The sequence below is a fragment of the Trichosurus vulpecula genome, chromosome 7 (assembly GCF_011100635.1).
Source record: "Trichosurus vulpecula isolate mTriVul1 chromosome 7, mTriVul1.pri, whole genome shotgun sequence".
Taxonomy (NCBI): Eukaryota; Metazoa; Chordata; class Mammalia; order Diprotodontia; family Phalangeridae; genus Trichosurus; species Trichosurus vulpecula.
Window position 1 is genome coordinate 20315623 of NC_050579.1, and position 22923 is coordinate 20338545.

The 22923-nt window shown below is 49.5% G+C and overlaps 1 protein-coding gene across 1 annotated transcript in view; it reads right to left on the reverse strand.

Moving 5' to 3' along the window:
- The window catches only part of RASA4B (RAS p21 protein activator 4B), a 47729-nt gene that overhangs the window by 9413 nt on the left and 15393 nt on the right, over nucleotides 1-22923 (reverse strand). The window contains exons 2-14 of the mRNA XM_036769309.1: nucleotides 22011-22067; nucleotides 20354-20467; nucleotides 18384-18445; nucleotides 15097-15226; nucleotides 8832-8913; nucleotides 8012-8143; nucleotides 6598-6689; nucleotides 5617-5734; nucleotides 5002-5155; nucleotides 4281-4345; nucleotides 2689-2801; nucleotides 1276-1468; nucleotides 518-655 (exon numbers count right to left, since the gene is read on the reverse strand). Of these exons, the coding sequence (XP_036625204.1) occupies nucleotides 518-655; nucleotides 1276-1468; nucleotides 2689-2801; nucleotides 4281-4345; nucleotides 5002-5155; nucleotides 5617-5734; nucleotides 6598-6689; nucleotides 8012-8143; nucleotides 8832-8913; nucleotides 15097-15226; nucleotides 18384-18445; nucleotides 20354-20467; nucleotides 22011-22067 (1450 nt within the window). The remainder of the gene's footprint in view (nucleotides 1-517; nucleotides 656-1275; nucleotides 1469-2688; nucleotides 2802-4280; nucleotides 4346-5001; nucleotides 5156-5616; nucleotides 5735-6597; nucleotides 6690-8011; nucleotides 8144-8831; nucleotides 8914-15096; nucleotides 15227-18383; nucleotides 18446-20353; nucleotides 20468-22010; nucleotides 22068-22923) is intronic.

The window sequence follows — 22923 nt, forward strand, 5'->3', positions numbered from 1 at the left end:
GCTAGACTTTGGAGTTTCCTTCCTGGTAATGAGATCTTTCATTCCTAGAACATTAACCACATCTTCATATGTATGTGTGTTTTAAATAGGACTTTTGATTTCATTAGTATACGGTGTTTCTGGTAAGGAAACTCCAACAACCAAGATCAGCACAGTCCTGAAACTGACAAGTCTTTGAGAATTTCATGGGGCCCTGAGATGTTAATCTTGCCCAGGTTCAGAGAAGGGACTGGAGCCTAGGTCTCAACTCATTAAATGCTTTTCACCTCCTCTTTCTCTCTGCACCAACTTTTCCCGCAGGCCCACTGCCAACCTCCTCTACTGTATGCTCCCCGGCACGCTGGCCAGACCTTCAGCATGGCTCCCAAACTGCAAATGTACTTTCCTATCCCCCAGAACACCATCCCCCAACCTCGTGCTCAGCTTCCTCCTGTCTCTGGTCCTGAGAGTACCCATAAGCCGTCATAGCCACTGCACTGCAAGGCCATGCCTGGCCCGGCCCAGCCCACCCAGGTACCTTGGCCAAGAGCAGCAAGGTGCGGCTGGTGCGGGCATCAGCATGTTTCTCCCGCAGGTGGAAGAGTTTGGGTGCCATGATGGCCGGTGAGAAGAAGCGTAAGCACAGGAAGCTGGTGACAGCAATGAACTTCAGGTTCTGTGGGTTGGGTTCGGGTCCCTTCTTACTCTGGGTTAGCAGCACCCCAGAAACCCCCCTGCCCTTGCCCACATCCATCTGTCCAGGAGCAGCCAGGTGCTGTGTCCCCATGTAACTGCCTCCGGGAAGGAGTATCTTGGCTCAACCCAGGCTAGGGGTAGAGAGGGCAATTGGGCACCTAGTACAGCGGGAAGTCCTGGAGAATCAAGGGACTTGGAGTCCAGTTGGGACTCTACCACTAACCACTAGTGCCACTTTTTAAAAGACTAGACCTCAATTTTTTGATCTGTAAAAGGGGGATCATTATACCTGCTTTTGTATACCTGTGAGGAATGAGTACAGTAATAGGCTTGAAGACTCTTTGAAAAGTACAAAATGCCACACCTTTGAGGGTGGGGGTGGGGGTGGATGTTATATTAGCTCCAAGGGCAGGAATATGCCAGGACCTCAGAAGCCATATACCTGGCTCCCCCTTCACTCCCACTAGACCCCAAAGTGGCTTGCAAACCTCTGTCCCCTGCTGGTTTTCCACAGCCCTCCCTAGCTCCCACCTTTCTGAGGGGAGTCTTTGCCACCACCCCAGAGGCAGGGTCCCAACTTGGAAGATGATGGGCTCCAACCTGGTGCTTGTTCTCAGGAAAGTGCTCCTGCACCCGCTTGAAAAGCTGGCGGAAGGTGGCACGGATGACTGCTGGACACATCCTCACTGAGCGACTGATAGCTGATAGGAGCCCACTCAGGTATGACTGCAGGGTCTGGGCACTCTGCTCTATCACCTCACTCTCTGTCTGGATCCGGTGTAGCCCTGAACACCTGGAGTGAGGGAGGGGCATGCCATGCTGTGCTGGTGTTCCTAGCCTCCCCTCAACTCAGACAGACACAGACACATAGAGACAGAGAAAGAGATAGAGGCACAGACACAGATATAGACATAGATATGAACATAGACAAAGATACAGGCACAGACACAGACATAGAGATATAGACATAGGCATAGACATAGATACAGACTCAGACAGACACAGACATTGACATAGACACAGACAAACAGAGATTCAGATAAAGACCTAGACAGAAGCACATACAGTGATCTGAACAGATATGCACAAAGACAGACAAAAGCACAGAGACCCAGACAAAGATACACAGAGACACAAAGAGACAGGCACACAAGCATAGAGAGAGTAGAGAATAAAATTTAACAAAAAGGTAAACTGAGGCAATTCTCTGCGTAAGATATCAGGGGCATGCAATTTGATAGTAAAGGACAGGTCTAATGGCCCTGACTCTGGCTAAGAGACCCTGAATTGAAGGTGCAATACATTTTTATAAGCACAGAACAGAACAAAAAATCATGTGATTGGTCAGCCTTACAGAGGTGGGAGATTACTGGTTACATCAAAGAAAGCTCTCTATCTCTAAGAAATGTTTTAGTAAATTTTCAGGGTCCTAGCTGCATCATGAGGTTACTGATAAGGACAGACAGTGATGACTGAAGAATTAGACAGGACCACCCTAACTGTTAAAGATGGGACAAGGTCTTGACCCAGCTTCTCAAGGACACCTACAGACCTTGCAGGAAATGCTGAGACAATGTTTTGTAAGAACATTGAGAATAGTTTTCCTTCAAATGACAGTAATTATATCCTAGGTATCTCTCTTCACAGAGGGGGAGGCCGAACTTTAGCTCATGTAAGCTGCTTTACCCAGAAACAGAGAAGAGGCCCAGGCTTGTTACACACAATACAGAATATGGTTACAGAATAAAATAAAAAATAAAATACAGTATCAAGAATTAATTCCCTCAGAGAGACACAGCCAGAGACACTCCTGAACAGAGACAAAGAACCAGGATTCCTCTTCCCCCCAACTTCTAGGTCATGCAACATCTACATGTCACTTGTCCTTAGCACCTACCCCTTACTCCTGAGGTGTTTGGAACTGGGAGAGGCATTCACATATCCCTCTCTTTCTCTTTTTGTCTCCCTGGCACAGCCAAAGTGCCCACCCACAGAAGGACCTGGGTGTCTCACCCCACGTCTTTGATCTCTACTTTGCTGGGGTCCAGCTCCACATACTTCTTCTCTTCAAAGACTCGGTTGATTGTTGGGCCCAGAACACTATGCAGGTACTGCATGCCTGAGACCTGCAGGAGAGAGGGGCCAGGATTGACCACGGAGGGAGGCAGGTGGAAAAAGGGGGACTGGGTATACGGTGGGCATGGCAGAGATGGGATGTAGGAGTGAAGAGGAGGCGTTCTGTCATTGGGAATACCATCGCCCTTCCTCTCCACTTGTCCAAATACTCACCATCAGGTCAAATCCTACTTTCTCAATCATCCCATCACCAAGCACTTACTAAATACTTAACATGTGTCAGAGCCTTTGCTCTGGAGTTACAAAGACAAGAGTGAGACTTTTCACCTTTAAGGAAAAGGAGCTGAGGAAGATTCTACACTAGAAGGATGGTGGCGCCCTCACCAGAAGTAAAGAAGTTTAGAGGACAGACAGCTTAGGAAAGAAGATAACGAGCTCCATTTTGGACACGATGAGTTTGAGATGCCTATTAGACCGCCAAGTGGAGCTGTCCAACGGGCAGTTGGTTATGACAGCTTGGAAGGGATGAGAACTTGGACATAGAGGTCACACACACACATACACAAAAACCCCAGATCTAGAACTGGAAAGGACCCCAGAGGCCATCTAGTCTACACCCCCTTCTTTTTACAGATGAGGAAACTGAGGCCCAGGGAGATTAAGTGATTTACTCAAGGTCTCAGATCCAAGAATCATCTGAATAAAGAGGATAACTCAATTCATGGGAGTCAATGAGATTATTGAAAGAGGAAGGTGAGAAAGAGAGAAGAGAAGAGAGCCTAGGAGAGGGCCCTAGACCTCATCTTGTTTAGGGGACCAAAGATGGATGGTCTAGAAGACTGAGAAAGACCAACGCCAGCTAATGTTTTTTATGCTTTAAGGTTTGCAAAGTATTTTACAAATATTATCTCATCTGATCCTCACAACAACCCTAGGAGACAGGTGCAATTATTATCCCATTTTAAAGATGGGGAAACTGAGGCAAACAGCAGCTAAATGACTTGCCCAAGGTCACACAGCTGGTATCTTGGGCAGAACTGTAACTTGGGTCTTCCTGACTCCAGGTGCAAGCCAGGGTTGAAATCTCACTGGCTTCCAGTCCCATTTACCAGAGTCCCACAGGTGTGCACCCTACCAGAATGCTTGTGGACTTCTTATGAAATCCTGGACTAGATGAAGGAGCTTACAGGTGTTTCCCTTTTGTTTTATTGATCATAGCATCACCTGGCTCCTTTTCCTCTTTGCTGGGGAGTTTCTCAGGGGGGCTGGGCTCTGCTGTAATCATTCATGTTGCCATGTTTGCTGGAATCCTTGTGGAGAGTCCCCTTCCTGTTCCTTCAACCTGGCTTCCCACCCTCCCTCTCTTAGTCTTCCACAATGTGTCTTCGGGAAAGGTTGCTCCCATTCATGAAAAGGGAGAGCCTGGGTGAGTGTGTGGATCAGGGGTGCAGGTGGGAAGGAGTCTCTCCCTATCTTGGTTCTATCCCTGTCCCCAAGCCTGCCTACCCTCTCACCCACATCCCTCTCACCTTCAGAAACGATTCCATCGACTTGGAGGCCAAGGAATTGCTCCGGAAGAGGGTGTTAGCTTCAACTGAAAAATCAATAAACATTCATTAAGTGCCTACTATGTACCAGGCACATATAGCTATTACACAGGTAATAAATAATAAATAACAGATAAAATAAAAAGATGATTGTGAGGGAGGATGGCAAGGAATGTAGCTGAATTTGAGATAGGGCTCTGTTCTGAGATTCAGGTCACTGTGAGGGCAGAAGCTGGAAAAACCAGCAGTCAAGGGCCTAGGGTACTTGGCCACAGACATTCTCTCGAATGGCCTCATTCCCCCACTCCCTCCCCCAGGTCTGGGGATTGTGAGGCAGCTTCTTTCCCCCCTCCCCTTCTGACATTCAGTTGTGCTGGTTGGACCAGGGTCCTGTGCCCCATCGAATGCCCTGCTCATTCCAGACCCTGTGGATGTTTGTTCTCACTGTTCCCCCTCCCCTTAGCCAGATGCTCTCCTTTCTCATCTCTGCCTCCAAGACCCAGCTCAAGCCTCACTTCCTCCAGGAAGCTTTCTCTGATTGCTCTCTCCACTGAACTCCTCCTAAGTTTAGGAAGAATCCTTCAGCTATATTTCCAAAAATGCTCACTTGGGACTGCTCCCTGCTTCCCCTACCCTCGTCCAGGGGCACTGCCACGCTACCTGGGCCCTTAGGACTGCCCCACTTCCCAGCAAAGCTTCTCACCAGTCCGTTTGAGCTCCAGTTGGAAAAGCAGGTCCAGGAATTCCTTGGCTAGCCCCTGCCCCAGGAAGAGTTTGACCAGATTGGTGGCCACCTCCTGGCGACACTCAGCCGTTGTGGTCTCCTCAATTAGGGAGATCAGCTGTACTGGATGGTCCTTTGGGGTTGGGGGAGAGGAGGGACAGAGTGTTGGGTGGGAGAAAGAATGGCCCAGTGAAGGATGAGGCTGAAATCCACTACCCCTTCCCCAAGGAATTGGGAGATGACCTCTAGCTAGGCCACACACTTCCTCCCCTGCTGCCCCCAAACTAGGATCTTAATTTGTTCTTCTGCAAGGTGGGTCATCCCCTGGGCCAGGGAGGCCTCCTGCAATGAGGCCCCACATAGAAGGTGTTCTACGGAACATTCACTTCTCTTGTCTTCCCAGGCTGGAAGGTGCTACCCACCCCCAGGGAGAAAAGGAATCTAGAGGCAAAAACAGTGGACAGGACCAGCAGGAATGGAGGCAGCGCTGGGAGTCTCTAGCACTAAACCCGGGGCCCCAGAAGGGAGAAGATTCCCCTGAGAGTGGATTTTCCCAGCTCTAGATGCCAGCAATGCCATGCCCCCAACCCTGACCTTGGGGCTCAGTTTGACCTCCCGGCAAAGCAGCTGCACCAGGGGCTGGTAGAGGCTGGAAGGCAGCACCGTCTCATCCCGAAGCCACACCTGCAGCTGTAAGGAGCCCAGGCTGCCCCTGGAAGCAGGAGGACACAGTCACCAAGGCAGGCGACCTAGTCAATATCCTGGCTCAGACTGCCATCCTTACAAAGTCTCCCTGATTCCCGCCTCTCCTCCCTCCAATATAGTCTGTATATTCTTCAAGATTCAACTTCCTCAAATGCTGTTTTCATCATGCTCCCCCTCCCCAGCCTTGCAGCAGAAAATCCCAGATTCCTAGAACCCAGGATGGTCATGGTGGGAGGGATGTTAGCAGTCTTAGGAGGCAAAGGCAGAAGGCAGCTGGAACTTCAAGGTTATTTCAACTTATCTCATCTCATCTCCAACCAAGGTTCCCCACTCCTGAACTGGTATCACAATGGTGGAAAGTTTCCCCATCTGAGGCCGATGTAGGGCAGTGTCTCCCTCCATTAAAATTTAGGCTCCTTGAGGACAGGGAGTGTTTTTGCTTTCTCTTTGTATCTCCAGCACTAGGCACAGCCCATGGCCCAAAGGAAGAGCTTCATATATGCTTACTAACTGGTTGGTTGATTCTTCCCCATCCCCCACTCATAGGCACTGGGGCCACTCCCAAGGGGATGGTAGAGGCTGGGCTGAGATACATCTGAAGCCAAGTGGCCAGGTAGCCCCCCGCTCAGAGTTCAGACACTGTGTCCCAATGGTGAGCCAGAGGCCGTAGGGCCATAAGACAGCCCCAAGGGAGGAAGGCTTGGGAAGGGGCAGTGACTCCCACACCTCTCCTAGGAGCCCAGGTAGCGGTGGCCTAACTCAATGCTGCCCCTGTTGTGATGATCTGCCTTGTAAGGCTCTGGAATGAGTCTCAGACCTGGAGCCTTTCAGGTCCATTTGGAAGATTCTGAAAACTTTCTGGACACTCACTCATCCACCCTGGTCTTGGATTGGTCTGGCCGCAGCCAAAACCAGCCCTCCTCCCGCTGGGCAGCTTGGAGGCCGTGAATATTGAACATCACCTGAGGAAGGAAAAAAATTAGAGAAGACTGGAATTCTGGGACTCAACTCTGCCACTGACTTTGAGGATCCCGAAGCACCGTCTCTCCCTCTAGCCCTCCAACAAAAAAGTTTAATAAGTGGGTTGTTTAATAAGTTGGAGAGGAAGGACAGTCAGGTTTCTGACTCTGGTCCCCTACTGTACCACAAACCTGGTGGGCCAGGGATATCTTAGTGCCAGACTCCCCCAAGTCTAAGTGGCTGAACCGATGAATAGATCCCACTGATCTAGAGCTGGAAGGAACCTCAGAGCCCATCAAACCCAACTCCCTCATTTTGTAGATGAAGAAACTGAACCTGGGGAAGGTAAGTGATTTCCCAAGGTCCCCCAGTGGTAAATGTCAGAGGCAGGATTTGAACCCAGGTCCTCTGACTCCAGACAGAGCCCATGTTCTTTGCCTCCTACCTGAATTCCCCTCCAGCTCAGTCAGTGTCTGCCTGGATGGACAGGAGAAGGGCTATTTCTTTGGGAGAACCCCAGACAACAGTTCTAGGGCTGGATCCAAGATAGAGGGGTGCCAGGACTCACACATTCTGAACCCCAGACCAAAGGACTCACCCCTCACCAGCCGGATGAGCCCATCCCTGATGGCTGGAAATTTCCCCCTTCACTTCCCTCTCCAGGGACCAAAGGCTATCTGTTACCCCTCCCCTGAACAAAGATGCCCTCAGCCCCAATCCCAACCTCCCTAGACCATCCCCATGAGATGTTCTGGGGCCAAAGGTACTGCTGCTACCACCCTGACTCAGGGCAGAGCAGGCTCACCCTAGGATATCCCTAGAAGTACAGTCTGGAGCTCTCCAGAAGAAATAACTTCTCTTCATTCATCTGAGTAGATGGAATCAGAGAAGGGAATTTTGTCAGGAGGCAGTGTGGTTAATAGGAAAAGCATGAGTTGTAGAGTCAGAGGACCGGGGTTCAAATCCTGCCTTTGACCTTTAACACTGTATGACCTTGGCGAAGTCACTTAAGTTTCTTCATCTATAAAATGAGGATGCTGGATTAGATGGCCTTTGAGATCTCGTCTAACTCTAAATCTATGGGATATATGTTAATAGATATGTGCACTTACATGTATGTATATGTGTTACGTATATGTGTACACAGACACACACACTTAAAAAAAACCCAAATGATACAGGGCACGTTTAACTTACATAATCCTCTTTCTGGTTCTCCTTTGTATATTGACATGTTTGTTGGTGGTTGGTGAGCTTCTAACAAAGAGACATTTTCTTTCAAAGCAGGGAGAAGCTGCCCAGGGCTGGGCTGGGCCCGACTCACCTTGCCCAGGAAGTCATTTCTGCTGACCAGGTCCCAGTCCCAGGCCTCCACACACAGTGTCCCCGGGGCAGACTCCTCCAGCTCAAACTCAAAGGTCTCGTTCCATCTCGGGTAGCAGGATTTCTTTACAACCTGACCAAGGCAGGAAGGGAGGCAAGAGGAAGCCAGTCCTGTACCTGCCTGCCACATCTTGGCTTGGTTGTTTGGGGGTGGGGGCATCTCCTCTATTCACAGATTCTGCTGAGACCAGGCACATCAGTGGAGCCTCAGTTCAGAGAGGGGCTCACTCCCCAAGGCTAAGTTAAAGAACCACGACACCAGAGTGGAAGAAGCCCCAGCTCTGGAGACAGAAGCTGAGGGTTCAAATCTCACCTCTGAAGCTTACTGCCTCTGTGGCTGTGGCTGGGTCACTTAAGTTCCCTAAGGCTCAGTTTGTTCATCCATGAAATGAAAGGTCAGTGGGACTCTGGGGTCCCTTTTGTTCTAGATCTAAGATCTTATGGGTCATCCAGTCTGACCTCCTCTCTCTTTCACAGATGGGAAACTGAGGCATTGGGTGCAGCAGTGCCTAGATCAAGGGGAGTGGCAGTTGAGACTCCTGACTCCTCATCCAATGTTCTTTCTCTTATGCCATGCTCTCCGATCAGGGCTCCACTGAGGTGGCTCTGAATGGGCCTTGGCTCCAGGAACACTCCTAGTTCCCTGATCCAAGCTTGGCTGAGAGGAGAATCTCATTTCCTCCTCCCTCTTTTCCACCTGGGAGTCCAATGACAACAGCCCCATGCACACCCCTGGAAGCACCCTCTCTCTAGCCCCTCACCGAACTCTCCTGAGTCTTGCCATTGTAGCGCACTCGGACAAAGGGGTCAGATGCTCCGTTACGATCCTTTCGGGCCAAGTCCCTGGGGAAAGACAGGTGATTGGGTAAGTTCTGGCTTACCCTCTGTCCTCTGGGGCACAGGGAGATCATACAGAGAGATAAGGGGCCCCTCCGACCCACCTGAGAGCAAAGGCTTTGTCTAATCATATCTGGTCCTGAAGGGTGGGGTGCCCCACCAAATCCTCAGTCTGAGCCAGCCCCCCCCCCAAAGGATGTCTCCGCAGCCTCCCCCTGCTGGGTGCCCCAACAAAGCCACTGTTACAACTATATGCTACAAGACACCCAACCAGGGTTTCATGAGATTTAGCAATGATCATCATAATAACAACACTGATTTCATGTAAATAATAAGGATAGGGTCTGGACCTGTGACTTCAATAGTACGAGGAACTTCCAGAAGAGGAAACTCCCTCTACCATAGGAGGCCAGCCCTCTCTCAGCAACCTAGAGCCCTAGGGATTGCCCAGAGCATTGCAAAGTTAAGTGACTCTGGGTCAAAGGTGTATCAGGGTGGGAGCTTGAGGCCAGCTCTCTCTCCACTCTGCCAAGCTTATGTTAATAATGAAAGATTTGGGGGCTTTCAGACTGTGAGAGTGATGCGATATGGCAACCAAAAACGTGAATGCAATCTGGGGGCGCGTTAAGAGAGGCAGGGAGAGCTTCCGGGAATAAGAAAGCGATGTGGGTTTGGTCGCTGTTTAGTCATTTCAGTAGTGTCTAAGACTCTGACCCCACTGGGGCTTTCTTGGCAAAGATACTGGAGTGGTTTGCCATTTCCTTCTCCAGATCATTTTGCAGATGAGGAAACTGAGACAAAAAGGGTGAAGTGACTTGCTCAGGGTGACATAGCTAGTAAATGTCTAAGGCTGGATTTGAACTCAAGAAGGAGACTTCAGGCCAGCACTCTATCCATTGTGCCACCAACAGTCTGATGGTTTTCTGCCTTGGTCAGATCACATCTGGAGTACACACCAGGTGCTTAGCAGTGCCTAGAATATTCTAGGCACTTAATGAATGCACATCAACCCTAGCCTAAAAGGGCCAGGGTCTCTCATTGCATCCTGGGCCATCTCCAGTCTCCCTGATGAATATCTGGCCACTGGACCCAGATGGCTCTAGAGGAGAAAGTGAGGCTGGTGACCTTGCACAGCCCTCCCTCACTCAAATCAAAGTCAGCTGCAAGTCATGTCATCATCTCCCTGATGTCATGGTCCTCTTGGAGAACAAAGGACAAAAACAATTGATTGGAAATGTTGTGTTGGGTTCTAAGAGGGACATTGGTTAACACCCAGAGGAGGGTGACTGAGGGTATGTGCATGAAGGGGCTTGAGGCTGTGTCATATGAGGAGCAGTGGAAGAACTAGGGATGCTTCACCTGGAGAAGGTGTCAGGGGACAGGCAAGCACTTGAAGGTTTGTCTTATGGAGGGGGGTCAGCTTTGTTCTGCTTGGCCCCAGGGGACAGAACAAGGCACAGTGGGTGGAATTCTCAGAGGCAAAGTGAAGCTCGAAAGGGGGAAGAACAAAAACAAACCACCACCAGTTCCTCATAGCTGGAGCTGTCCAAAAGTGAGCTGGCTAGCTAAGAGAGGGGGTGGGTGCCCTCTCATTGGGGGTCTTCAGGGAGAGGCTGCATGACGTCCGCTACAGCATGGGCTGGGGAAATGGGCCGATAGATATTGGCAATATGGTAGACAGCTCCTATGGTCCTTTCCAATTCCACCTTTGAAGACTGTAAGCCATCAAGAGGTGTGGATGGAGATGAGGAGGGAGGAGGGGAGAGATACTTGTATAGCACCTACTATGTGCTAGGCACTATGCTGAGTACTTTCCTCCATTTTACAGTTGAGAAAACTGAGGCAAACAGAGGTTAAATGACTCACTCAAGGTCACACAGCTAGTAAGTGTCTGAGGCTGGATTTGAACTCGGGTCTTCCTGGCTCCTTTGTCTGGCATTTAAAACCCTCCCAACCTGACCTTTCCTCTCTTTCTCATCTTCTTATACATTACTCCCCTCCATGTTTTTTATGGTCCAATGACAGCTTCTATCTGCTGTTCCTCACAAATGACAGTCCACCGCCCGTCTCCTGGACGTGCCACCGGGTGTCCCCCCTTCCTAAAATGCTCTCCTCCTCATCTCCAGCTCTTAGAATCCTCGAGTCCTCCAAGACTCAGTTTGAGCCCCACCTTCTACAGAACCTTCACCCTGAATACCTTCCAGCCACTCGGTATTTATCTTGCCTGTGCTTCCTTTCATACATGCGGTCTCCGCCCCCACCCCCACCCCCACCATGGAATGTAAGCTCCCCAAGGAAGGGTCTGGTTCATTTTTATGTCTTGTATCCACAGTGCCTGCCTCTGGGGCTGTTTCCTCCTCTGAAAATGAAAACAACAGACTAGATGGATGATGTCTAAGCTTCCTTCTAGATCTAAATCTCTGACCCTAGGATGGGGAAGGCAAGAAGGGGCTTCAAGAGAGGGGAAATCACCCAAGACAAACTTTGCTGCCTTTAAAATCCACGAAGGTGCTGACCTGGGCACTGGCAGTGTCAAAAGGCCTCAGTTTCCTCATCTGTAAAATGACTCGACGGTTTCTGGGCTATGGTCCTATGAATCATGACCTTTCACTCTTGGAAGCCTTGGACACGGAACCCGGGTGGTCTGGCTTCTGTGTCAGAGGCCCCCTCCCCATCAGCTGCTGCTGGTCTGACAAGCACAGAGCTGTAGCTGGCTCCCTCGTTCACCCACTCCCTCATCAGAGAAAGGGGAAGATCCAGAGTGGCTTCAGAGCCAGAGATGTGCTTCCTAAGGGTGGAATTCTCCGTGACTCACTCCCTGAGACTGGTGAGGGTTGTGGGTGGCAGCTAAAAATACCTGGGGAGACCCAGACAGTCCAGTCAGGGGAGGCAGCAGACTGTCTCCATCCTGCCTACTCCCTTCCCAGAGTGACTCAGTGCCACAGAGGGACCCAAAACAGTAGGAGATCCTGGGGAGAAAACCCCAACATGCCTAGAATGTCCTTCATTGCTCCCACCAACGGGAATGGGGAGAAAGAGAAAGTGAGTCACTCCTGGAGATTCCCAAACAGCCTCCCACACGCATATGGGCACACGCTAACACAACAACCTTAAAGCTTAAATCCTCAAAGTGGGGGACAGGGAGGGGACAAGGAGGGGGAGGGGAGGGGTCAGGGATGGCATTAGACACAGGCCCTGGCTTGCTCTAGGGGAGAGATACAGTCATTTGGAGAAGAACACCAGTAGTCAGAGGACCTGAATAAGAGGACCTGTTACTAATAGCTGTGTGACTTTGGGTCAAGTCCCTTCCCCTCTCTGGGCCTCTGTAACATTAGAAGGTTGGAATAAGAGTCAAAAGAATACTGGATTGGGAACCAGAGGGCTTTAGCTCAATCCTGTTTCCGTCCCTTAGAATCTGTTTGACCAGAGGCAAGTGACTTCAACCTCCCTGGGTTTCCTCATCTGTAAACTGAGGGCATCAGATTTCTTTCCTACTCTATATCTGTGGTGATCTGACAAGGCTGTGCTCGACAAGGCTGTTTCAAGGCCCCCTACCAGCAGCCTGGAACAGGTTTAGATCAGCAGAAAAGGAAGGGAACAGTGGACCCTGAGGAAGGAGAAGTTACAAAAACAGATGGTGCCTGGAAATTGAGGGGATGCCCATCAGTTAGGGAATGGCTGAGCAAGTGATGGTATATGAATGTGATTGACTGCTACCATGCTATAAGAAATGGTGAGCTGTGTGGTTTAAAAAAAATGGAAAGACTTCCATGAAATAATGAAAAATGAAGTGAGCAGAACCAAGAGAATGTTGTAAACAAGATCAGCAGTATTGTCTGAAGACCGTCCATGGATGACTAAGTTAGCCTGAGTATTAGAATATTCAAATCAACTACAAAGGACCCATAAGGGAAGATGTTATCCATCTCCAGAGAAGAACTGAGAAATATACGTATGCATTGTATGGTTTCATGTGTGTGTGTGTGTGTGTGTGTGTGTGTGTGTGTGTGTGTGTGTATGAGAGAGAGAGAGAGAGAGAGAGAGAGAGAGAGAGAGAGAGAGAGAGATGGTGACCTTCTCTAGTGTGGAGTGGGAAGGGAGGGAGGGAGACAGTTCAGAACTAAAAATGTAACAAAAAAATATTAAAGGGCAGCTAGGTGGCGCAGTCAGTAGAGCACCGGCCCTGGAGTCAGGAGGACCTGAGTTCAAATTCAGCCTCAGACACTTGACACAAGTACTAGCTGTGTGGCCTTGGGCAAGTCACTTAACCCCAATTGCCCTGCCAAAAAAAAAAAAAAAAAAAGCAAAAAAAATATTAAAAACAAAGGAAAAAACCAGATGGTGCCAACCCCCAAAAAGAAACTTTGCAGACATGTGGTGGAGATGAGATGATATGGGAGATGGGGAAAGAAGGGAGAGATCTGCCCCCCACCCCCACCCCAATAAGGAGCTATGATTTAGATCAAACAGGGTTTTCCTGGTTTAGTCTTTGTCAATCCAACAGAGAAGAGGCCACATGCTATAGCGGAAGGACCACTAAACTTGTGGAATTACAGGGATGGGGTTTGAACACTAGCTGAGTGACCCTGGGGTCTCCCCTAAGCCTTGGCTTCCTTATTAGAGTGACTGGGGTCCCTCCTTTGGAGCCGGACATGTGTTCTGAGTTCAACCCAAGCTATTCCTCTGACTGATTTGTTCACTTGGTGTCTGCTTCATTAGATTGGAAGCTCCTTGAGGGCAGGGCTGTCTTTTGCCTCTTTTGTATCTCCAGTGCTTAGCACTGTGCCTGGCACATAGTAGACTGACTGGATTGACCGATTCCCGGTGGCTGGGGCAGTTGGGATGGGGGGCACTGAAGATGATTTGTGGGCCAGTGTCAGAGAGTTTCACTGTGTCCTCCCAGCATAGGGCCCATGATCCTCAGAAATGATCAGATCTATGGGAAGTGCCCTAGTCCTCAAAATCAGAACTTCCTCTGATCACCCCAACTACAATCACAAGATGAGGGGGCTGGACTAGATGGATCCCCCTCACTCTTAGTCTATGGTCTCATCCCCTGATCACTGGCCACAGACTAGCCCTGATCCCCAATTCCCCTGCCACAGCCTGAACCCCTGGATCTCCGGGGGAAATGAGAGGGAGTGTGGATGACCCAGCGCAGACTGTCCCCACCCAAGAGGCCGAAAGTAACTGTTCTTAGTGTGTCTTCTAGGGATCTGACCATAAGCTCCCAAAGGGTGGGGACTTCAACTTTCCCAGGAGCTGCCTGAAAATTGGATGGATATCAATCTCTGACAAACCATGATGGTGGGATGGAGGCTTTGCAGGGGAAACTAAACTCTCCAAATCATGAGAATTCATCTTAAATACTGCTTCAATTAATCAGATTTGCTGCAAAAAGCTAATTTGTCAAGAGTCTTTCAGGTCACTTTGTAAAGGAAAACTCACCAGCAGCAGGTAAAAAGCACTGGATTTGGAGTGATGAAGACCTGGGATCAAATCCTGCTATAGATGCTCTCTATGTCTGTTTCCTTCAAAACTCAGCTCACTTGCCAGTCTCTGCTGGAGAACTTCTCTGGTGCCCAGAGCTGCTGGTGCCCTCCCCTCAGAGGCCACTTTGCCTCTACCCTGAATGTACCTCCCACGTTCCTCGTTAGAACCTTGTTCTTTCTCTCATTAGAATGTAAGCTCCTTGAGGACAGGGACTGCTCCTTTTGTCTTTGTATCCCCCGTGCCTAGCATGATGCCAGGCACATGGTGAACCCTTAATAAGTTCTTCTTCATCCATCCATCCATCCATCCATCCATCCATCCATCCATCCATCCATTGTCTCCTCCAATGAAATGTAAGTCCCTTGAAGGCAGAAACTGGGTCACATTTGTCATTGCATCTCCAGTGCCTAGCATGTAGTAAGTGCCTAATAAATGCTTATTGATGAACTGATTGGCCCTGTGTGATTTATTTAACATCCCTGAGACTCAGTTTGCTTATCTATAGAATGGAGATCATAATATCATCCATCTCCCTGGGTTTTTGTCAGGATCAAAGGAGATGCAAACTGTATGAAAAAATCAGCTATTGTGGTTACTAGCTCTTGTCAGCCCATCCCCCACCTCACCAGGAGCCAAGAAGGCATCCACAGCTTACTCAGGGTAGCTGGTATGGGAGAGTGAGGGCCCTCCACCCACCTGGCCTCGAACACTGTGCAGCGAAGCTTCCGGGGCCCCTGGCCTCGAACGATCTCCATCTGCAGATGGATCTCTCCCTGCACCTCCTCATCTGGGTCAATCTCCTTCAGGTGCAGCCATCCACTGTAACCTGGGAGGTGAGTAAGTAAGTAAGTAAGAGGGACAGCCCCTTAACAGCACCCACTGGGGCCAGGTTGAGACTGGGTGACTCTGGGTAGGTGAAAGGAGAGGAGGGAACACAGAAGGACCTGGAAGAAGGCCATCTTGTGTCTTGTAAGACCCAACTTGTCCCACCTGCCCTGAGCCCGGCTTCATCATCCATGGTGGGGGGCAGGGAGGGGCCTTCTGCTTGGGTACCAATCTTGGCAGGGCTGGGAGCCAGAAGACCCAGGCTTGAATCCCCAGCTTGGAAACTTAGGAGCTGCCTGGTTTGCCCAAATTCATCTCTTTGGGCCTCCTCCTCCTCCTCCTCCTCTGTAAAATGGAGTGGTCAGGCTAGACAAAGATTACTCTAATAGTAAAGTGAAAAGGAGCATGAACCTAAGTTATTGGACCTGAGTTCATATCCTGACTGCTATTTACTACATGTGTGACCTTAGGAAGGTCACTTTCCCTCTGTAGACCCCAGCTTCCTCATCTGTAAAATGATCTGGTTAGGCTATGGCCTCTGGGGTCCCTCCTAGCCCTAAAGCTCTGATCTTCTGATTCCAGCTATGAGTGTGACCTTGGCCCTTGGGGGTGATGATTCCTGCCCGCTCTAGCCCACAGAGGTATCATGCGATGGAAATTCATACCCTGGGCAGGAAGGAGTCCAGAGGTACTGGATCGTGGATCTGGAGTTGCAAGGGACTCTTTGGCCGTCTAGTTCAGCTCTCTCATTTTACAGATGGGCAAACTGAGGCACACAGAGAGAAGTGACTTGCCTAAGGTCTCACTGGGGAGCGTCAGAGGCAGGGTTTGAACCTGGGTCCCCTGACTCAAAGCCCATGCTAGTCAATGATTTCCATGCCCCAGAGGATTGTCATTTGTCAGGAAAGTTATGGGGGGACTTCCTTGCTTGTATGGCTAAGACTAATGATTGCTAAGGCTCTTTCCAATTCTCCTATTCAGTGATTCTGTGAGTCTAGGAAGCAGGACAAGGCAGGCTCTGAGAAGCATAAGCCTCAGGGCCCAAGGATGGAGCTTAGTTATGTTTATTTCAGCTGTCAGAGATTTGGGGCATAGGCCCAGAGAAGAGCAGACAGAAATGCCTCCAGTCCTGGGTGGCATTGGGTGAGTCAGTGGTTCAGAGCAGCCATGAAATCCCGCCAAGGGGTTGGCAGCCCATTATAAACAGCAGCAGGTGGGGAGAAAGGAAGCAGGACTCCAGAGAGAGAAGGTCCCAGCCCTTTGAGGTGTGGAGGAGAGGAGATGACTCAGCCAGAGGCCATGTCCTTGTATGATTTGGCCCTGGTTTAGTCCAGTGGACTGGAGGATTGAGGTGGGAAGAATGTGGAGGGCATTCTCAGCCTGAAGAGGAATATCATGGATTCCCTCTGCTCAGTTCTCTCTCATTGGGCTGTCTGTCCCTATAGAGCCCAGCTTCTTATCTGTTTTTGTATCATGTTCTGGCAGTCTGGTAAACCTATGGACCCTCTTCTTAGAATCATGTTCTTAAATAATTGAAGGAAATGCTACCTTTCGGTTAGAAGCCTGTCAAGACAAAGATGTGACTTTTTCCCATTCAAGTTCATCCCTCTATACACGGACACCAGTATAAGAACCTGGGCTTCAGAGGGAAATGCTTCGAGTGCAAAGTTTGAGGAAAGAAGCTCTGTAAGAGTAGGCTGATGAGATTAGTGACAGGAGCAGGGCTCACTGGCTGCACCTCAAGGCAGAAGGTTGGCTCCCAAAACAACCTCTTTCCCCAAACAGTTCCTGTTCTGTCTCCAACAGCTGCTTCCCAGTTTGGAGTCCCTTCTGGCTCCCCTTTCCAAATGCAGCTGGCCCCAGGATGGGACACACACTCAAGTCTCTCACAGCTGATAGGGGGTGAGGATATTGGAGTCCATCCTCACCCAGGAGGGACCAGGGCAGCAACCTTTCACTGAGGGCTGATCCTACATGGAAGGGGGGAAAACACTGGGGAAGTGAGGGGCAACCCCCACCCCCAGGGACCTCTACCAGTAACAGGGACCTCATATTTTCAATTCAACTTCATTGAACAGACTTCCTACCTCCTTGTCCTGGTGCAGTCTGTCTCCTGGGCCTGGACTGCACTCACTCTGGACCCTTCCTTTAGAGCTCGACTCAAATGCCACCTCCTACAGATGGCTTTTCCTGACCTGGCCAGATGAGACTGTCCTACCCCTGTTTATGTGACTTCATCTTTGCTTTTTCTGTTTTATGTTGAGCTGTCTGGATACTTAGCCCTTTCATTCCAGGCATGGTTTCCCTCAACATCTGGCCCAGTGCATGATACATGTAACAGGTGCTTTGTTCAAGACCCTGAAGAAGCCCTCACCACTCAGTGTCCTAACTGCCACCACCCCCCCCACACTCTAAGGCAGAGAAAGTGCCAACCTGCATCAACAGAGGCAGCTTCCACCTCCCTTTACCCGTGAAATGACAGGACCAGTGCCTATCCCCTAGTAGAGCCTAAGTCAGGAGCTGTCCTAGGTGCTGAGGAGAAGTACAAACATTGAAATGTGTCTGACCTCAAGCTCAGGCTCCTGGGATGGTTTTAAGGGCTGAGTGAGCTCCTAAGATGCTGGGGACTGGATGAGATGACTTGGAAAGGGGACTGGATTTGGAGTCAAAGGATCTGGGCGTGAATCTCAGTTTTGCCACTTATTGTCTGGGTGACCTTGGGCAAGTCATTTAACAACCAAGGGCCTTAGGTTCCGCATCTGTAAAATGGAGGGTGGGATTAGGGGTAGAACTAGATAGCTACTGAGGCACAGGAATCTATCAGCTTCCAATTGTCATTAGCTTCCCATCTCCCATTCCTTCTCTAAGGGTTAGGTGTGAGGGCTGGACACAAGGGTATGAGGCCCTGCCAGGTTTGCTGAAGCACAGTTGCAAGGGAAACTCCAAGGTTCCAGCCTGGTAAATAACCATGACCCCTCCCTTCCTCCCTTTAACCACCCCCCCATTTGGCCAGGAGCCTAGTATCTCAGAGCCAGGGCCTCTGCCTGGATGGACCAAGCTACCGAGAAGGCAGGAACAGAGGACGCTGGATATGGTGGATACGGGGGTGGGGCCTGTGGTGCAGGGGCAGGGTACAGGAGACTGGAAGATGCTCTTACCCTTAGGATGCTCAGCTAAGACGTCTCTGGTGAGGCAGACCTTCCCAATGACATCATCTCGGCTACAGAGGGGGAGAAAGAGAGAGAACAGCAAGATTAATGGCAATGAGAAAAGCAGTGGGGCTGGATCGGAGGATCTGGGTTCAAATGCCACCTTGGATTCTTACTACTTGTGTGTCCTTGGGCAAGTCTCTTCATTTATTCTCTCTGGGCCTTGGTTATCTTATCTAGAGGGCCTTCCTAGCTGGCCAGCTCTGCTACTGACAGGAAATCTTGGGCTACTTCACTGTGCCACGGAAGCTCCCTGAGGCTAGAGCACTGGGCTGAGTCAAGAAGACCTGAGTCCAAATCCAGCCTCAGACACTTACTAGCTGTGTGACCCTGAGTAAGTCAACTAACTCTGCTGGCCTCAATTTTCTCATCTATATAATGGGGATAGTAACAGCACCGACCTCCCAGGGTTGTTATGAGGATCAATGAGATAATACTTACAAAGTGCTTAGCATGTGCCTGGCACACAGTAGGGCTACATAAAAGTCAGCTATTATGATGATGATTATCCTATGACCCAATTCCAAACTCCAGTTCTGTTCCTGACTCCCTTTGCAATTTTAGACATATCATGTTACTTCCTCAGTCCTCTTCATCCTTAAAATGAGGGCACCGGACTAGATGCCCTTCAAGCTCCCTACAAAACCCCCCTATGAGTTGGTGCATTGTCTGCTTATCAGAGCTCCAAGCTCTAGGCCCCAAGGCGTAGAAGCTCAGGGCCACTGTCCTGGACAGACTGAGGTTAAACTGTGAGGACAGAGCTCAGGGGCCCAGTCTCATTCACCACTATATCCAGCACTGCAGGCTAGCTCATCTTCTGGGGTTGGGGTCATGGGGCGGGACTCCAGACCAAGGACATGCTTTCTCTCTGGCTTTGGGAAACTGCCTAGCCAAAGGCAACAGGGCTTTAACTTCCTACTTGTGCAGAATGCTTCCATGCTCAGATATACACACTCACATGTACACACACACACACACAATCACCCAGTGCCCAGTGACATGTGGGAGAAGAAACAAGGAGGAAGAGGCAGCTGGAATGAGGGATGAAGAGCCTTGGCTCTAGCCCCCGACTCTAAAGGCATCCTTGCTTTATCTCAAATCTAAAACTACTCCAGATTGCCAACTCACTCATGACAGGTATAGTCACAGGTACCTAAAGTCTCCTTGCCCTGGTTGGGTGCATTTATTTTGTCCTTGTTGAGTCATTTTTCAGTTGTGTCTGACTCTTCTTGACCCCATTTGGGGTTTTCTTGGTAGAGATACTGGAGCAGTTTGCCGTTTCCTTCTCTAGCTATGTCTGAGGCCAGATTTGAACTTAGGAAAACAAGTCTTCCTGACTACAGGCTGAGCACTCTATCCACTGCACTACATAGCTATCCAGGAGCATTCATAGTAAAACTCATTTCTCTATTTCCTTGTTATTCTTCAGTCTATTTTCTACCTTAATATAAACGCCCCAATCCCTAACATCTGCAGGCCATCCAGAATCGATCCATTGCATGGATGGAGCCAGTTGTAATGCATGCATTTGGTCTAAACCAGTCCAAAGTGGGGACCTGAGAGGACAGGGAGGTAAGATGCACACTTCTCAGAGCCTTCTTTTAGGAATGAGTGTGAGGAACAGCTAGCAGGCCAGTTTGACATCTCAGTCCAAACACATCCTGTCACATCAAGGAATGGAACATCCTAGACTCCTAGTGATGAAGGAGGGGATGTGGACTCAGCTTGCTTGTATAAGGGCTTCAGTGTCATTCCCTATACCCATCAGGGTCTTTTTCTGGACCATCTCCCCCTGCCTCCCCTTCCACCACACATATGCCTACCACCACAACTATAGCCATCCATTCTGGGTCCATCTCTTGGGTTCCCTGTTGCCTCTGGCTCTCTGGAGTCCTGAGCCAGAACTAAGGGCATCATACCTGAGGGCATCTTCATCCATGACATAGAAGGACACAGAGTGGAAGGTGGGAGGAAGGTGGACCTTGTATTCCTCGCCCCAGAATGGGGACAAGGTCTTCCACACCGTGGCTGTCCTGTTGGAGAAAGACAGATGGAAAGAAAGAGAGCTCTTCAGGGACAGCCCTTAGTGCCAGAGCCCAGTCATCTTCCACCTCTCCCCCACCCCCACTCCCAAAGCCCAAGCAGAGGGTGTGGAGTCTGCGGCCTCCAGGCCACAGGTTCCCTACCCCTGGGTAGGAGGTCTTCTTACTCCATTTGATCATTTTTTAAAATGTTATTTTAACCCTTTAAGAGTTCCTAACCTACCTCTGCTGCCTAGTTGGGCAAATGGCTTTCTTTCTTTGTGCTTTCTATTTTCCCCACTCTCATTCATTCATTCATTCATACATTTAGTCAACATTTATTAAGGACCTATGGCATGTAGGGAAATACAATGATAAATAAGACACAGCCCCTACCCTCCAGGAGCTTCCAGACTACAATAATCATGTAGTGTTTAGAGATAACAATGTTTTCACATTCATTCTTCACATCCATTTCATTCTCAGAGTAGCCCTATGAGATAGGCAGGACAGGGGTTTGACAGAATGAGGAAACTGAGGCAGAGAAGGGGCAAATGACCTTCCTAACATTATGTGGCAAGTCTGATTCTCTCCCCTAGAGGGACAGATGATCCTAACCTTCCTTCCACTGGCTGCCATGCCAAGGAGGGGGATCCTTGTGCTTTGACTGACCTCACTAGAGGCAGTGGGATGGACACATAACAAAGGAGACCGTCCAGAAGGAGCTGAGAGGGGAGAAGGGCGGCCTGGTGATGGGCAAGAATGTTGGCTTTGGACCCAGAAGATGAAAGTTCCAGTTCCAGCTCTGCACCGTTCTCGCTGTGTGACTACAGAACACAGCTCCTCCAGAGCAGGGACTGCTCCATTTTGTGGGTGCTTAGTGGGTACCTGCCACAAAGAAGCAATTCACAGATGCACCTTGACTGACCAACACTGGATGCTTTTCTCATCTATAAAATGGGGACAACTAAATTTAATGACTATTTCTTAAGCACCAACAGGGCAGCCGGGTGGCCCGGAGTCAGGAGGACTTGAGTTCAAGTCCAGCCTCAGACACTTACTAGCTGTGTGACCCTGAGCAAGTCACTTAACCCTGCTTACCTCAGTTTCCTTATCTGTAAAATGAGCCAGAGAGGAAATGGCAAACCACTCCAATATCTCTGCCAAGAAAACCCCAAATGGTATCACAGAGTTAGGCACAACTAAAGTGACTCAACAATGATGCGCAGGGCTGTTGTGAAGACTGCACTTTGTAGATCCTAAAATTCTATCAGTCAGAAAGTAATCTCCTTGAGAGCAACGTTTTCTCTTTGTATCCCCAGTGGCGAGTACAGTGGCTGGAATTTAGAGTGGACTTGATAAATGTTTGTTGGAAAGCTAAAAATAAACAAATAAATATATAAAATATAAATGTTTGTGGGTCAAACACATGTGTGTGAATTACTGTTATTCTCTCTGATCTGTGCTACAGAAGTCCACCTAGGCCCTATGGGAGGTGAAGACCTGAGGAGGAAGGAGCACCTCCCCGAAGGAGCTAGCCCTCCTCCTCAATTACCTGATGATGGGCTCATTGTCGATCTTCACGATGCAATAGGGGTCACTGCTGCCAGTGCTGAAAGAAAAGACAAGAGGCCCCCATCAGTGGTGTCTGCCTATGTCAAACGAAGGTGGGGAGAGACAGGCATGTGCCAAGAGCTGGCCCTGGCGGGGAGAAAGGAGAGGAGAGAAAACAGGCAGAGAAATGGGCTCTGTCTTGGGCTGGGAATGGAGGAAATGCTTCTGTTCCTTAGAGAAAGAGATCAGGCCAAGATAGGCTAGGGGAGAGGAGGATACAGAGTTGGAAGGGACCCTCACCACTTGGGGCTTCAGGGAAACTGAATCGAAATTTCATCTACCCCCTGCCTCTATACTAAACATGTCTGACATCAACCAACCAGTCAGTCAGCAAGTATTTATGAATCCTCTCCTATGGGCCAGGAACTAAGCTAGGTAGCCAAGGAAGCAAACACAAAAGTGAAAAAGCCCTCAAGGAGCTTACATTCTACAACTCTTGGTGGGACCTCTGGTGGTGGAGAAAAACATGTTTAGAGACAGGTAAATATAGGGTGAGAGAGGCAGTGTGGCAGAGTGGTTAGAAAGCTGATTTTGAAGACAGGAAGTCTCGGCTCTGATACACATTGGCTGTATGACCCTGGGCAAGTCACCTTACCTCATAGTGCTCTGGGAAACTTCCCAGGGAAGAACTTCCTCTACCAATATGGCCCTAGCATGGACCCTGTAATTTACAGTCTTAAGTGCATGGCTGGGGACATTGAAAGGTTAACTAATTTGCCTAGGGCCACAAAGTCATTATCTGTCAAAGGGAGGACTTGAGTCATTCCTGATTCTGGGGCAAGCTTTGTATTATGCCACACTCCTGCTCAGGAGAAAAATTAGGGCTGGATATATAGATCTGGGAGTCATCTGCA